The sequence below is a fragment of the Sminthopsis crassicaudata genome, chromosome 3, assembly GCF_048593235.1.
Source record: "Sminthopsis crassicaudata isolate SCR6 chromosome 3, ASM4859323v1, whole genome shotgun sequence".
In the NCBI taxonomy this organism is placed as follows: domain Eukaryota; kingdom Metazoa; phylum Chordata; class Mammalia; order Dasyuromorphia; family Dasyuridae; genus Sminthopsis; species Sminthopsis crassicaudata.
Window position 1 is genome coordinate 62,774,478 of NC_133619.1, and position 13,262 is coordinate 62,787,739.

General features: G+C 47.8%; 1 protein-coding gene across 12 annotated transcripts in view; it reads right to left on the bottom strand.

Moving 5' to 3' along the window:
* The window catches only part of SPEG (striated muscle enriched protein kinase), an 80,742-nt gene that overhangs the window by 66,515 nt on the left and 965 nt on the right, over nucleotides 1-13,262 (bottom strand). For 6 of the 12 annotated variants that reach the window (XM_074298659.1, XM_074298655.1, XM_074298666.1 and 3 more), the window contains exons 2-4: nucleotides 1,134-1,163; nucleotides 480-569; nucleotides 30-381 (exon numbers count right to left, since the gene is read on the bottom strand). In XM_074298659.1, coding sequence (XP_074154760.1) covers nucleotides 30-381; nucleotides 480-569; nucleotides 1,134-1,163 — 472 coding nt within the window. Of the gene's footprint in view, nucleotides 1-29; nucleotides 382-479; nucleotides 570-1,133; nucleotides 1,220-2,045; nucleotides 2,089-3,289; nucleotides 3,591-13,262 lie in introns of those variants that run through there. The other 6 variants (XM_074298663.1, XM_074298660.1, XM_074298662.1 and 3 more) reach the window with 6 other exon arrangements.

The window sequence follows — 13,262 nt, forward strand, 5'->3', positions numbered from 1 at the left end:
CAGCAGGGCCATCCAAGGCCATTACTTACACGTGTGTGGAGAGGGCTCGTCCTCTGTACAGGCTGAATGCGCTGCCGTACAGGTCACTGGCCACCGAAAGGCTATCCTCTGACCCCCAGCTTGTGCCCACCAGATTAGCACGAGATGCCCGCACCAGCGGCTCCACCCCCAGGTGCCGCGGCCCGGCCCCGGCCCCGGCTGCCTGTGCTTGCCTTGGGCTGCCTGGGAGCCGGCGGGAACTACCGCCACCACCGCTGCCGCCCGCCTCCTGCTCCAACACCGTCTGCCCGCTGCCCCACCAGCTCGCCTGCTCCTCAGAGGTTCCCGTCACGGAGGTCGGAGGGGTGTCGAGGGAGGAACCCACCAGGGTGTTGGAACCCCCTAGGAAGAGGAAAAGTCATGAGCTCGGAGGTTACGAGGGTACAAGCCACTTTTCCTGGAAGCATTCCCCCTGACCCAGGCTTCTGAGGAAGACCAACCTGTGGGAGTGCTGAAGGCCCCATCATCTTGTAGTTCCAGGCGCTGTGTCTCTTGAGCATCACTGATATCATCTTCACCAGTCTCCGAGTCTAGGGAAGAAGGGACCTTCATGGACAGAGCCCCTCTCTGCCTCCCACAAGTACCACCTCCTCTGCTTTTCCTGGAATACTTCCCTTTTCTTGATCTCGACCCCAACACAGTTCCATTGCCTCATCAGCCAGGCCCCCCCCTAGCTCCCTGCTCCTGGCCTACTCCATTCCCAAAGTTCTCTCCATCACCCCTCTGGGTCCCTACTACCACCACTACCTCCCCCTATACATACCATACCTCCCTTTGACAGTACTCCCAACCACCTAAAGGAGCCCAGGAATGATCCCCCTACACCTCTGCCTGTTATTCTCCAGGTCCCTTTCTACAGCACCAACACTGTCCCAGGTCTTAAGGGACTCAGATTCAGAAGTAGAAAGGAACTTCATCCCAAGGAAAAATGGCAGTCACTGTCACACCTTACTCTCAGGGAAAGCTACCAACTTACAGGGCTAGCCCCATCCTCCACCCCAGACCAGCATACGGTGTTGGGGCCAGGCCATGAGGCCAGGAACCCTCAGGAAGGACCGAGGAGCAGAAGGGCAGGGCAGGGATCCGTTTCCTACCGTAACTTTGCTTTCTGCAGGAGCGGAAAACTTCGCTTCCATAGGAGCAGCAGGAGAGAGACATCGACAGACTGTTATCAGAGCGTCTGTGGGGCAGGGCATGATGGGGCAGATGGGGTAGAGGGGGAAATTGGGTTTCCCAGTTCCCAGAGAGGTTCTGCAGGGACTGAGTGGGGGAACCTGGGAGCAGAATCTCACTGCTGACAACTAGTTTCTCCTCTCTCTGGATTTATCTAAATGTTCCTATCGTACATGGAATAATAAGGTCCCGGTATATAAGGTTTTTTCTTCCCATCAACCCCTTCCTCCTCAATTATATTCTATCCTTGGCCTATACACATACAGACATACTCCAGTACTCACACTTGTGTGCTGAACAACTAGGTACACACACACACACACACACACACACACACACACACACACACACACAATTTTCCCCTTAAAAAAGTCCAATGGTTAGATTGAAAGTCAAAACTCCTGGCTTTTGTTCCAAGTTCCCCCAATCCTGTTGAATTCTGAGCCCATTCTCCTCTTTGCCTCAGTTTCTCCATCTTTACAAAGGGAAAGTAAACCTCATTTAGGGTTTACCAAAGTGAGGGTGTCTATTTTTCCACATCTACAACTATGAGTGGGACAAAAGCCAAACAGAAGTCCCAGAGGTGAGGACCAGAAAATGTGGTCCCTCTCTGGATTTGACTCTAGTCCTCCCTGACTTCTTTCCCTCTCTTGGCTGTATACATTCAAGTTGAAAGATTATGTCAAATGCCAAGGGGATACTAAAAGCAATAAGGCATCATCATGGCTCTGATCCCTTGTCCAGGAATCTGGAGAGAATCTAGCCAAGTGAGCCTGGGAAGGGTCCCACTGGGAAAAGGGGCATAAAGTAGGGACAGCCACAGTCGCACGCACCATGGGTGAATCGACCAAAGGCCCGCCGTGAGTGGCCAGTTTTCTGAAAAAGAAAAATCAAATTAGTCGTTAGGAGAGACCTGTGTCACTGAATGGGGAGCACAAGGAAGCAAGGGCAATATATGATACCAAGAGCATTTTGGGGGAAAGATTCCCTGCTGGAGACCCAGTGACCAATCTTTTCCCAGAGAAATATTCATTGGGTTTTCTGGGATCCTTATGCCCCCACACCCTGCTACCTAAGCATCTGGCCCTCCTTGACCTCAGAGCACTAAACCTGTATGCATGTTTATACCAGCTTGGTGAGCTGTCCAGGTTTGGAACAGCAAAGAACCTTAGGCCCAGAAACATGGAGAACCTCAACATAAGGCGGTAGGACAAGGGGAAACAAGGAGACCTTGGAGGACTCTGAGATCCAGAGATGTGGGAGGACATGGAGCATATGAAGAAGGGAATGAGGGGAAGAAGGGAAGATTAAGGAAAGGAAAACAAAGGGAGGGAGAAGAGCATGGGAACAGAAGGCTCTACATAAGAAAAGGTATAGGATCATGGGGAGACACAGGCCCCAGAGTTAGGGGGCTGAGGAGAGGACCTGGACGCTGGAACAGCGGGAAGGTAGGGAGTGGAAGGGACCTATGAGTCAGGGACATGGGTGGGGACATCAGTCGTGGTATCAAGGTGTCTCAGAACTAGAGTGTGAGCACAGGAGAGGATGCAGGGTCACCGGGGCAAGGAGGATGTTAATATGGAGATGGAGTTCCTTGGGCAGCTAGGGAGAGCGAAGTCAGCATTTAGAAATCCGGTAAAACAGAAGCTGGCAAAGGTGGATGGAATCACCCCACAGGAAGGGAGGGAGGCAGAATAGAGGCTCGGGGCAGCAGTGAAAGGAATCGGAGCAGGGAAGAGAAAAGAGAGAGGGGGAAGGCTGCTGACAGCTGTGGACCGAAAGGCAAAAGGTGCTAGACACCCTGGGCTACCGGGATGAGGTCCTGGAGAAGGGGGTGGGGGATGGGCCTGGCTAGCGCAGCGCGGGGAGGGGGCATCGGGGCCCCGCGGGGAGCCAGCCTGCAGGCTGGACCGGGGACGGGGCAGAAGGGGTGCCCAAGCGAGGCCGCGGCGCCCTGGGAAGGGCCCAGGCCGATGCCCACCTAGCCCTCCCAGGGGCCCCCGCGTCCGCCCCGCCTCTCGGCGCCCCGGCCCTCGGCCCCCCCACCCCACCCACGCGCGGCCGGGAGAACCCTTACCTGGAACCGCTTCTTCACCCACAGCTTCTTCATGGCAGGGGGGGAGGGCCGGGCCGGGCGGCCGGAGCCAGGAGGGGACTAGGCGGGGGCGGGGGCGGAGTCAGAGGAGGAGCCGGGGGCGACCGCGGGAGCCGAGCACGAACGGGAGCCGCCTCTGCAGCCAGTCTGGGAGCCCCCGGAGCCTCCCGGGACGGGAATCGCGAGTGGAATCCGGAGCGGAATCCGGAGCGGAGAGAGCAGGCGGACGGGCGGACGGCGGCAGGTGCGGGTGCGGCGCCCGGAACCTATTCCTGTTCCTCCCCCTGCTCCTGGGACCTCAGCCCCGGACCCTGCTCCACCCCTTCATCTTCGCCCCCGCTCCTCATCTCACCTGCCTTTCTTCTCTTCCCGGGGCGGCCCTAGCTCGGGTCCCCCCCACATAGCTACCACAGATCTCTGCGCAACCCCCACCCCACCCCCCACAAATCCCAGACCGAAGGGAAAGGCTTACTTGCTCCTTTGGAGCAGATGGGGAAACTGAGGCACAGGAAAAGCAAGGGATTGGCTCAGAGTGGTCAGGATGTAGCCCTGGAGGCTCCATGTGTCCTGACCTGACCCCTTAGTTCCAAGCCTAGGCGCTGCTCTGGACAGCTAGGGCCCCCAGCTCACCTGACCTTTATACCCAGCAGTCTATGCAAGTCCTACAAAAAGGAAGCATCCTCCTGTTTGTCTCAGGGTCTGAGCAGCAAGGAGCTGGGCCGAACACAAACTGCAGTCCTTGCACTCTCCAGTGCAAGGCTTGTGAGGAAAACTCTCTGCAAACCCCCAAATGCTGTAGTCATGTGGCTTATCAAGTTTATTATCACTTGGCTCACGCCAGCCTGGGGCAGTACATCTGGCCTGGGGCGCTGCACCTCCAGGTCACAGTGCAGTATTCATTCTCCTAGAAGGTCCCAGCAGAAAAAGGAGTTAAACCAAACCTAGCTAGAAGTCCCTGAACTGTCCTCCAAGCCTAGGTGTAGCCTGGATTAGGGCTTCAGAGGCCAAGCTATAAGGGGAGAATAAAAGCTAACCCAGAAATGGCCAAAGGTGTTTGTATGAATGGCAGAGAAGATGCACCAGCACACACTAAGGGCCCTTGTAAGGATGGTTATCTCCGGCCTTACAGCCTTCCAGAGCATATCACCTGGCCCTCTTATACACAAACACACACACATACCACTGAACCCAAATCACATAACTACAGGCCATATATGGTGCATACACTGGCTATGCTAAAATAATACAAATATATATTCTCCATACTTCACAGAGCACACACACACACACACACACACACACACACACACACACAGTCTGAACAAGTGCAGCTATAAAAATAGGAAGTGTGACTTAGAACATAGCGTTTTCACAAGATACCCTTGGAAACCTCATCATTTTCTACGTGCATGTGCCTACATTTTTCACAGACATTCAGAGGTTGATGTTACCCAAAAAAGTGAACCAGAGCATGGGTTCATAGAATCATAGACTTAGAGAGAAAAAGAACTTTGGAGGCTACCAAATCCAACCCTTTTATTTACCAGATGGGGAAACTGAGGCTCAGCAAGATTGAATGACTTGCCTGATGTCACAGCTAATAAAACTATTAATGTGTAGAAGAATGAAAATTTGAACTTGGGTTCTCTGGTTCCAAACCCAGTATATTGTCTATACCCCAGGCCCAAAGAGGGTACAACTGCCCATACCAGTACCTACTAAAGACACATGAAAGCAAAAGCGTTGGTCCACACCCATCTAGGTCCACACACCCTCCCACAGATAGGGGAGCTGAGTGGGGGAGAGAGGTAACCCGAGCCCCTGTGCCCCAGGAGAATCCTAGGGGCTGGCACATTCCATGTCAAAAATAGCTATTGGGCAGCAGGTGTGAGTGGCAGGACAGCTGGGCCCCACAGAGCCCCAGAGCTGCCTCACCCCACTAGGCTGTGCTCCTGCTTACAAGCTGTCCCTTACTTCAGCCTTCTTTCCCTTCATAGCTCTGCCTTGTACCATGCTCTCAAGTTGGGATCTACTCCAAACAGGTCTTACTGACACAGCTGTCTTCCCTAATGATAGTTCTTTACCAAGCAGAACTCTGGTAGCTATTCCCATTTCACTCCCAGCCTACCAATTTGGACGTTCATTGAGTTCCTCTGAACCCCAGATTCCAGAGGACTACAATAATGTATTCTCCTATGGTCCATCTCCCATCCTTAGCTTCCCTTCACTTGCCTCCTTTCCTTCTCTCAAAAGGTTCCCTCTCTCCTCTTCCCCTCTCCTTCTCTCTCATTTCTACCCCATTGATCTCAGCCTCTTCTTTCAGTATCTCTCCTTCATATTCTCCTCAGCCCTAAGATCTTCATATGAGTTTAGAATACTTCATTTTTATACATCTTTACATCATCAAGCCCTTTTTCCCTCCAAGATCTATTCCTGAAGAAGACTGAGGGAATATGAAACTGCAAGGAAATCTGGAACTGGCCTCTCCTCCTTCCCTTTAGAATTCTTTCTGGCCCATTGTATTCCAATATGTCCAAAACTTGTCCCTAGCCTATTCCCATTCTAAGCACAGAGAGGAAGGCACTCTTTGAATGGGCACTGCTGGCTCTCCTGCCTGGCAATCCTCCCTGGCCTGGTTTTCCCTGTGAGCTAACTTAAGGACTTTTCTGTTCCTGTCTCTTTAGGTTCTGAAGCAGCTCCCATCTCTTCCAGGGCTCCTCACAACTCTGTCTCTGCCCTCCTCCTCTTCTCACCTCTGCCTAGCACCTGGTACATTGATGGGCACCCAAGGCATTGAATGAATGAGCCAATGAATGAATATTTACCCGCCAATATCCCGCCCTGGGCAATGTCTTCCTTTTAGCTGCATGCCCTAAATGGCAACAAGTGAAGAATTCTCCATTTAGATCCTGAGTGTTTCCTCATTTATTCTCATTTCTGATTTCTGCCTATCATTTCTGCTCCCTCATCATCTCCTCATCTCCTGTCTCTTACCTCTTCCTTCTATTGGCCTCTCCTATAGGGCTTTCTGTCTCTCAAATTTCTAATCCTAGATGTCTCTCTAAACCTCCAAGCTAAGAAGTAAATCTAACCAATTTCCTCCCCCCCAATCTCTTTCCACTCCTGTCTCTTCTTGTCTGTTCAATTCCCAAATTTGGGGAATGTCATTTAGATTCTAAGCTCTAAGAGCTTAGGGATGGGCTCCAAGGTATTTGCTTTACTCAACAGAGCATGACAGTGTCCTGCTTTCTAATTTTAATTTAATAAACTATTTAATAAAATGATAAAAATATTTTACAAATAATAAAGTAATTAATAATATCTTGAAAAGGAAACTAATTCTACCTGAATCTGGTGAGACTCTAGATTTCCACAAAGGATAAAATTTTTTTCCCATAGTCCTTTTCCTTAGCCCCTTTTGCTTCATTACAAAGCTTTTACATTTTCCCCTTACTTTTTATTGCCTTAACCCCAATATTCTCCCAGTTTCTCTGAATTACACTCCAGTTCCATTTCCCTTGAAACACATACACACACACACACACACACACACACACACACACACACACACACACACACACTTTCACAGACTGCATCTCTAAGTAAACTCATTTATTGGGATGCCAGACACCTTAGCTGTCTAGCATTTTGAGCCAGACAAGTGTTCCTGGCCAGAATACTGCCTCCTTTCTTAAGCCAGGAATAAGGATTTGGATACTGAATTCCCTCCAATTCCCTGAAGTTCTGTTTATACCAACCTAGAATGTTTTCCATGCGTGAGACTGAGAAAGGCCAATGTACCAGGACCATAACTCGAACCGTTCTTTCAAAAGCAGTGGTAAAGCAGAGCTGCTGTTAGCCAATGGAGCACAGACTCATTGGTTCCAGGTTGGTGCTAAAAATGCCCTGAGGCTCCTATACATACAATCAGACCAATCCAATCCTGTTTCACCTCTATACCATCCCTTTTTTTTTTTTTTCCGATCCATAGTTCCATCAGTTTTAGAGCTGGAAGGGGCTTTAGAGGCAATCTCATCAGATTTAAATAAGAAATTTAGGTGGCCTCCTCCATATCCATTTTACTGCTAGGGAAACTGAGTCCGAGATTAGGGAGGTGATATGCCAAGGTCATACAAGCAGGAAATGATAATGATAAGATCCAGTCTCCTGTTTTACTGATGAAGAAATACATTGAAAGGGCTAAGCTTAAATATGCAAGTTACTGAGCCACAGAGGTACTAGAACCCCAGGGTCCTCTGATTCCAAAAGTAGTGTTCTTTCAGGTATACTAAATCAAGTCTACCCTGACAAGACTGAAAATTGCCTTTTAATGACTCCTTTTGTTAGAATGTTAGAACTGGAAGCATCTTAGAAGTCACCTAGCCCAGTCACTTTTTTTTACAGACAAAGAAACAGAGGCTCAGAGAGACACCATAGAACCTGTTTGCTTTTCCAGGTTTTCAAGCTATGACTTGAAAGTGACCTTCCATAGCTAGACATTGTTTAGGTTAAAAAAAAAAAAACTTCCTAAATCAATCTGTCAATCAAATATTCATTGAGGGCTGCACCAGATTTCTCCTTTGAGGGTGCCCTTGATGTTCATTTTCATCTGACTTTACCATGATACACAGCCCTCCTTCCCCCCCTCCTCCAGCCCCCTCCTAGTCCCTGGTCACAAAGACACAGTGATTCTTTGAACATCTAGCTGTATAGAAATCCATCTAACCTCTGCCTGCATCCTCACAAAGCTCCAGACTGCTCCTTTCCCTCAAGGCTTCTCAAGCTCATGTCCTTGAGGACCAGCCCCAATTAAAAATGGTCCTCTCTGCTGTCTTTTCAAGTATGTACAACTACTTGCTAACCTTAATTACAGTGGGGAAGTGACCCGGATATATGTGTGTTTGTGGGGAAAGGGAGAGTCATGAAAAGTAAATGGGTAGCCTTTCCACCTTATCCCACCATGCCCATCACTCTATTCTGACAAGTCCCAGCGAGATGGGCTATACTTGGGTCGATCATAAGAAAGGAATCCCTTGAACTTCTCTCCATATACTGTGAGCACCTTTCCCCAAAATCCATTCCTCAGTCCCCTCCCTAATCTCAGAACTGCTTCCCCCTCCATATTATTTTTCCCTATAATTCCACTCCTCCATCCCCTCCCTAGTCCCAGAGTTGCTTTCCCCTATGTTGCTTTTCCATTTAATTCCAGTTCTTATCCTTTCTCCCCCTCTTCCCACTGGAAAGAAGGAAGGAACCAAGCATTTATTAAACACCATATTAGTATATTAGAGTATATACTATATACTATTGTATTTAATAAAGTTAACATTATACTATATTAAACACCCGCTATATGCTTTCATTTGATTTACTCCACCTAGGAGGTAGGTGCTATAATTACCCCCGTTTTATAATTGGGGAAACTCAAGCAGATAAAGAGGTTAAATGATGCGATCCTTGCCCTGTATCACACACTTCCAGACTCTGGGCCAGTGCTCTAGACTCTGTGCCATCTTAGAAATCATCTAACACAATAGTCTCGTTACGTTCAAGCAACTTGAAGCTAACAGAATCTAACTGACTTGAATAAGGTCATACAAGAAACATTCAGACTCAGATTCTCAGCTTGCAACAGCAGTGTGCAGTTTCTTATACCACATCCTGAGGCCAAAGACTGCTTAGCTTTTGTTTTTGTAGGTCTCCTCCTCCACTCCATGCAGCACAAAGATTTGCACATATTAAGTAGGTGTTTGTTGAATTGAAATTCTAAGAATCTATTTTCTTTTTTTCCAGTTAATTGAAGAGGAAATAAATGAGACCAGTACTCCATTTGCTATATGCCCTTTCCCAAACTCTCTTTAACTATTATTTCCTTTCCTTCTATATTCCCCTTCCCTCATTTCATATTTTCTTCCCCATATTCCCTTCTTCCAGCATTTCCCCCATAGAATCTCCTTCCCCTAACATTCACTTAAATTTTCCTCCTCTACTATCTCCCCCATATTCTATGTACCCCAATATTCTTTTTCCTTCCCATAATATTCCTCCATTTTTGTTCTATTTTTAGTTATAAGCTTAATTTTTGATATTCTGTGGTCCTGGTACCTAGCTTCCACCCTATAATTTCTGAGGGCTCTGGCTAAAATGGGAATTACAAATCCAGCTGATGACCCAAAGCTCAGAACCACCTTATACTCTATCCCTTTTCAACCCTCCCTACATCACCATCAGGCACACAATCCCCTCAGCCCTCCCAGTCTTTGCCTTATGGGGAGAGGCTGAGGCTAGGATATAGATCCGCCTGGAGCTCTTAAGGAATATAGGCAGAGAGTTGGGTACCAACCAGCAGAGACTGATCCTGCAGCACCTGTCTCTGTCCCAGTCTGACTCAGTGCCACCCACCCCAGGATGACCTTTCTAGCCACTGTCATCCTACTGTCCGCTTTGTTTCCTCTACTCATGCTTCTCCCTACCCAGCCCCCATCACACCTCTAATCCTGCCCCTTAGGAAGCACATCACTACCCAGCCGGTGGTCTTCCTCTTCTGAAAAATTCCTTTTCAACATTTTCTGCTCAGGTATGCCCTCCTGAGTCATCCAGGACCTTAAAGTGACACCAGAAAGACTTAAGGAAATCAAACTCTTCAGCTATAACTCCCAAGGCCAAAGTACATTGCAATCCCAGACAATTTGTCTCTCTCTGTCTCTGCCTCTCTCTGTCTCTGTCTCTGTCTCTTTGTTCCTCTCTGTCTCTGTCTGTCTCTCTTGTCTGTGCTATAATCATTGTGAGAAACTCAGGATGCATGGACAAAGGAAGCTCAGAACCACCTTATGTATACTCTACCGAACAGGAGATCCCTTCTCAACCCTCCCCACATCACCATCAGACACACAGCCCCTTAGCCCTCCCAGTCTTTGCTCCATGGGGATAGGCTGAGGATTGATAGTCCCCAAGCCCCACAGGATATTCTGTTCCCACAGACCTTCACTCATCCTGGCACACACACACACACACACACACACACACACACACACACACACACACACATACACAAGTCTGCTATATGTCCTGAACACCCTAACTCCCCTTCCTCACACACACCCCCACACACTTGTCTATTATACTTCCTGAACACGCTAATACCCCTTACACACACACACACACACACACACACACACACACACATACACACACACGACTGTTATACCTCCTGAACACCCTAACTCCACTTCCTCTCACACACACACATGACTGTTATACCTCCTGAACACCCTAACTCCCCTTACACACACACACACTTGTCTGTTATACTTCCTCAATACCCTAATACCCTTTACACACACACACACACACACACACACACACACACACACACACACAGTTTTCTGTTATACTTTGTGAACACCCTAATACCCCTTACACACACACACACACACACACACACACACACACACACACGACTGTTATACCTCCTGAACACCCTAACTCCCCTTCCTCACACACACATACTTGTCTGTTATACTTCCTGAACACCCTAATACCCTTTACACACACATACACACACACACACTTGTCTGTTATACTTTGTGAACACCCTAATACCCCTTACACACACACACACACACACACACATATACACACATACACACGCATCTGCTATACCTCCTGAACACCTTAACTCCCCTTCCTCACACACACACATTTGTTTATTATACTTCCTGAACACTCTAATACCCTTTACACACACACACACACACACACACACACATTAGACTGTTATACCTCCTGAATACCCTAACTCCCCTTCCTCACACACACACACACACACACACACACACACACACACACACATATACACACGTCTGCTATACCTCCTGAACACCTTAACTCCCCTTCCTCACACACACACACACTTGTCTGTTATACTTTGTGAACACCCTAATACCCCTTACACACACACACACACACACACACACACACACACACACACACACACACACTAGACTGTTATACCTCCTGAATACCCTAACTCCCCTTCCTCACACACACACACACACACACACGCACACTTGTCTGTTATACTTTGTGAACACCCTAATACCCCTTACACACACACACACACATACACACACACATATACACACATATACACGCATCTGCTATACCTCCTGAAAACCTTAACTCCCCTTCCTCACACACACACACTTGTCTGTTATACTTCCTGAACACCCTAATACCCTTTACACACACATGCACACACGCACACTTGTCTGTTATACTTTGTGAACACCCTAATACCCCTTACACACACACACACACACACACACACACACATATATACACACGTCTGCTATACCTCCTGAACACCTTAACTCCCCTTCCTCACACACACACATTTGTTTGTTATACTTCCTGAACACCCTAATACCCTTTACACGCATACACACACACACACAAACACACACACACATTAGACTGTTATACCTCCTGAATACCCTAACTCCCCTTCCTCACACACACACACACACACACACACACACACACACACATCTATTATACTTTGTGAACACCCTAATACCCCTTACACACACACACACACACACACATGACTGTTATATCTCCTGAACACCTTAACTCCCCTTCCTCACACACACTTGTATGCTATACTTCCTGAACACCCTAATTCCCATTACACACACACACACACACACACACACACACACACACACACACTAGACTGTTATACCTCCTGAACACCCTAACTCCCCTTCCTCTCTCTCTCTCTCTCTCTCTCTCTCTCTCTCTCTCTCTCTCTCTCTCTCTCTCTCTCTCTCTCTCTCTCTCTCTCTCTCTCTCTCTCTCTCTCTCTCTCTCTCTCTCTCTCTCTCTCTCTCTCTCTCTCTTACTCTCTCTCTCTCTCACACACACACACACACACACACACTAGACTGTTATACCTTCTGAACACCCTAATACCCCTTACACACACACGTCTGTTATACTTCCTAAACACCCTAACTCCCCTTCCTCCTACACACACACACACACACACACACACACACACACACACTAGACTGTTATACCTCCTGAACACCCTAATATCCTTTCCTCACACACACATACACACATACACACTAGTCTGCTATACCTCCTGAGAACCCTAACTCCCATTCCTCACACATACACATATATACACACGTTAATTTATTATACTTCCTGAGTACCCTAATACACCTTCCTCACACACATATAGGAGTCTGTTATATTTTCTGAACACTCTACCACACCTTCCTTACATTCCCTGACTACTATAAGCATCAGACCAGGGACTCTAGCTGACTGCCTCTCATACCATTTCACAGAAGCCCTCCCTCACCCCATTCCTTCTGGTCTTATTCCTACTTTGCCCCCTTCCTCCATTTCCACTATTCTTTTGTAACTATCTCTCCAAATGCCCACAGAAACTTCAAATCTAACATTAACCAAATTTGAACACTTACCCAAATACCTTTTTCTGACTTGAATCTCATCGGCTTCCCTTCACCTCCCCATCCCACCGCTTGGCTGCTGGGTTCAGGCCACACAAATATCCATAAATTTGAGACATTGAACAACTGTCCCTCCACCCTAATTCTTGCCCTCTCCATGCACATACACTTTCCAGATTAAAAATAAGATAAAAAGCTGAAGAAGGGCTAAGGGGAACTGGTTCAATGAGACTTTTATCATGGGATTCTTGTATTAAGACAGGGTTCCCCTCAGGCATCTGAAACAGTCTTGGATCATCCACTCAAAAGATTCAGAGAGATGAACATAAGGTCCTAGAATCTAGAGCTAGCAAGGGATCTGATTCCAACTCCTTCATTTAACAAATAAGGAAACTGAGACCCAAAATGTGACTTGGCCAAGATTATGCAGCCAGTTAATACTGAGACTGGACTAAAATCCAGATTTT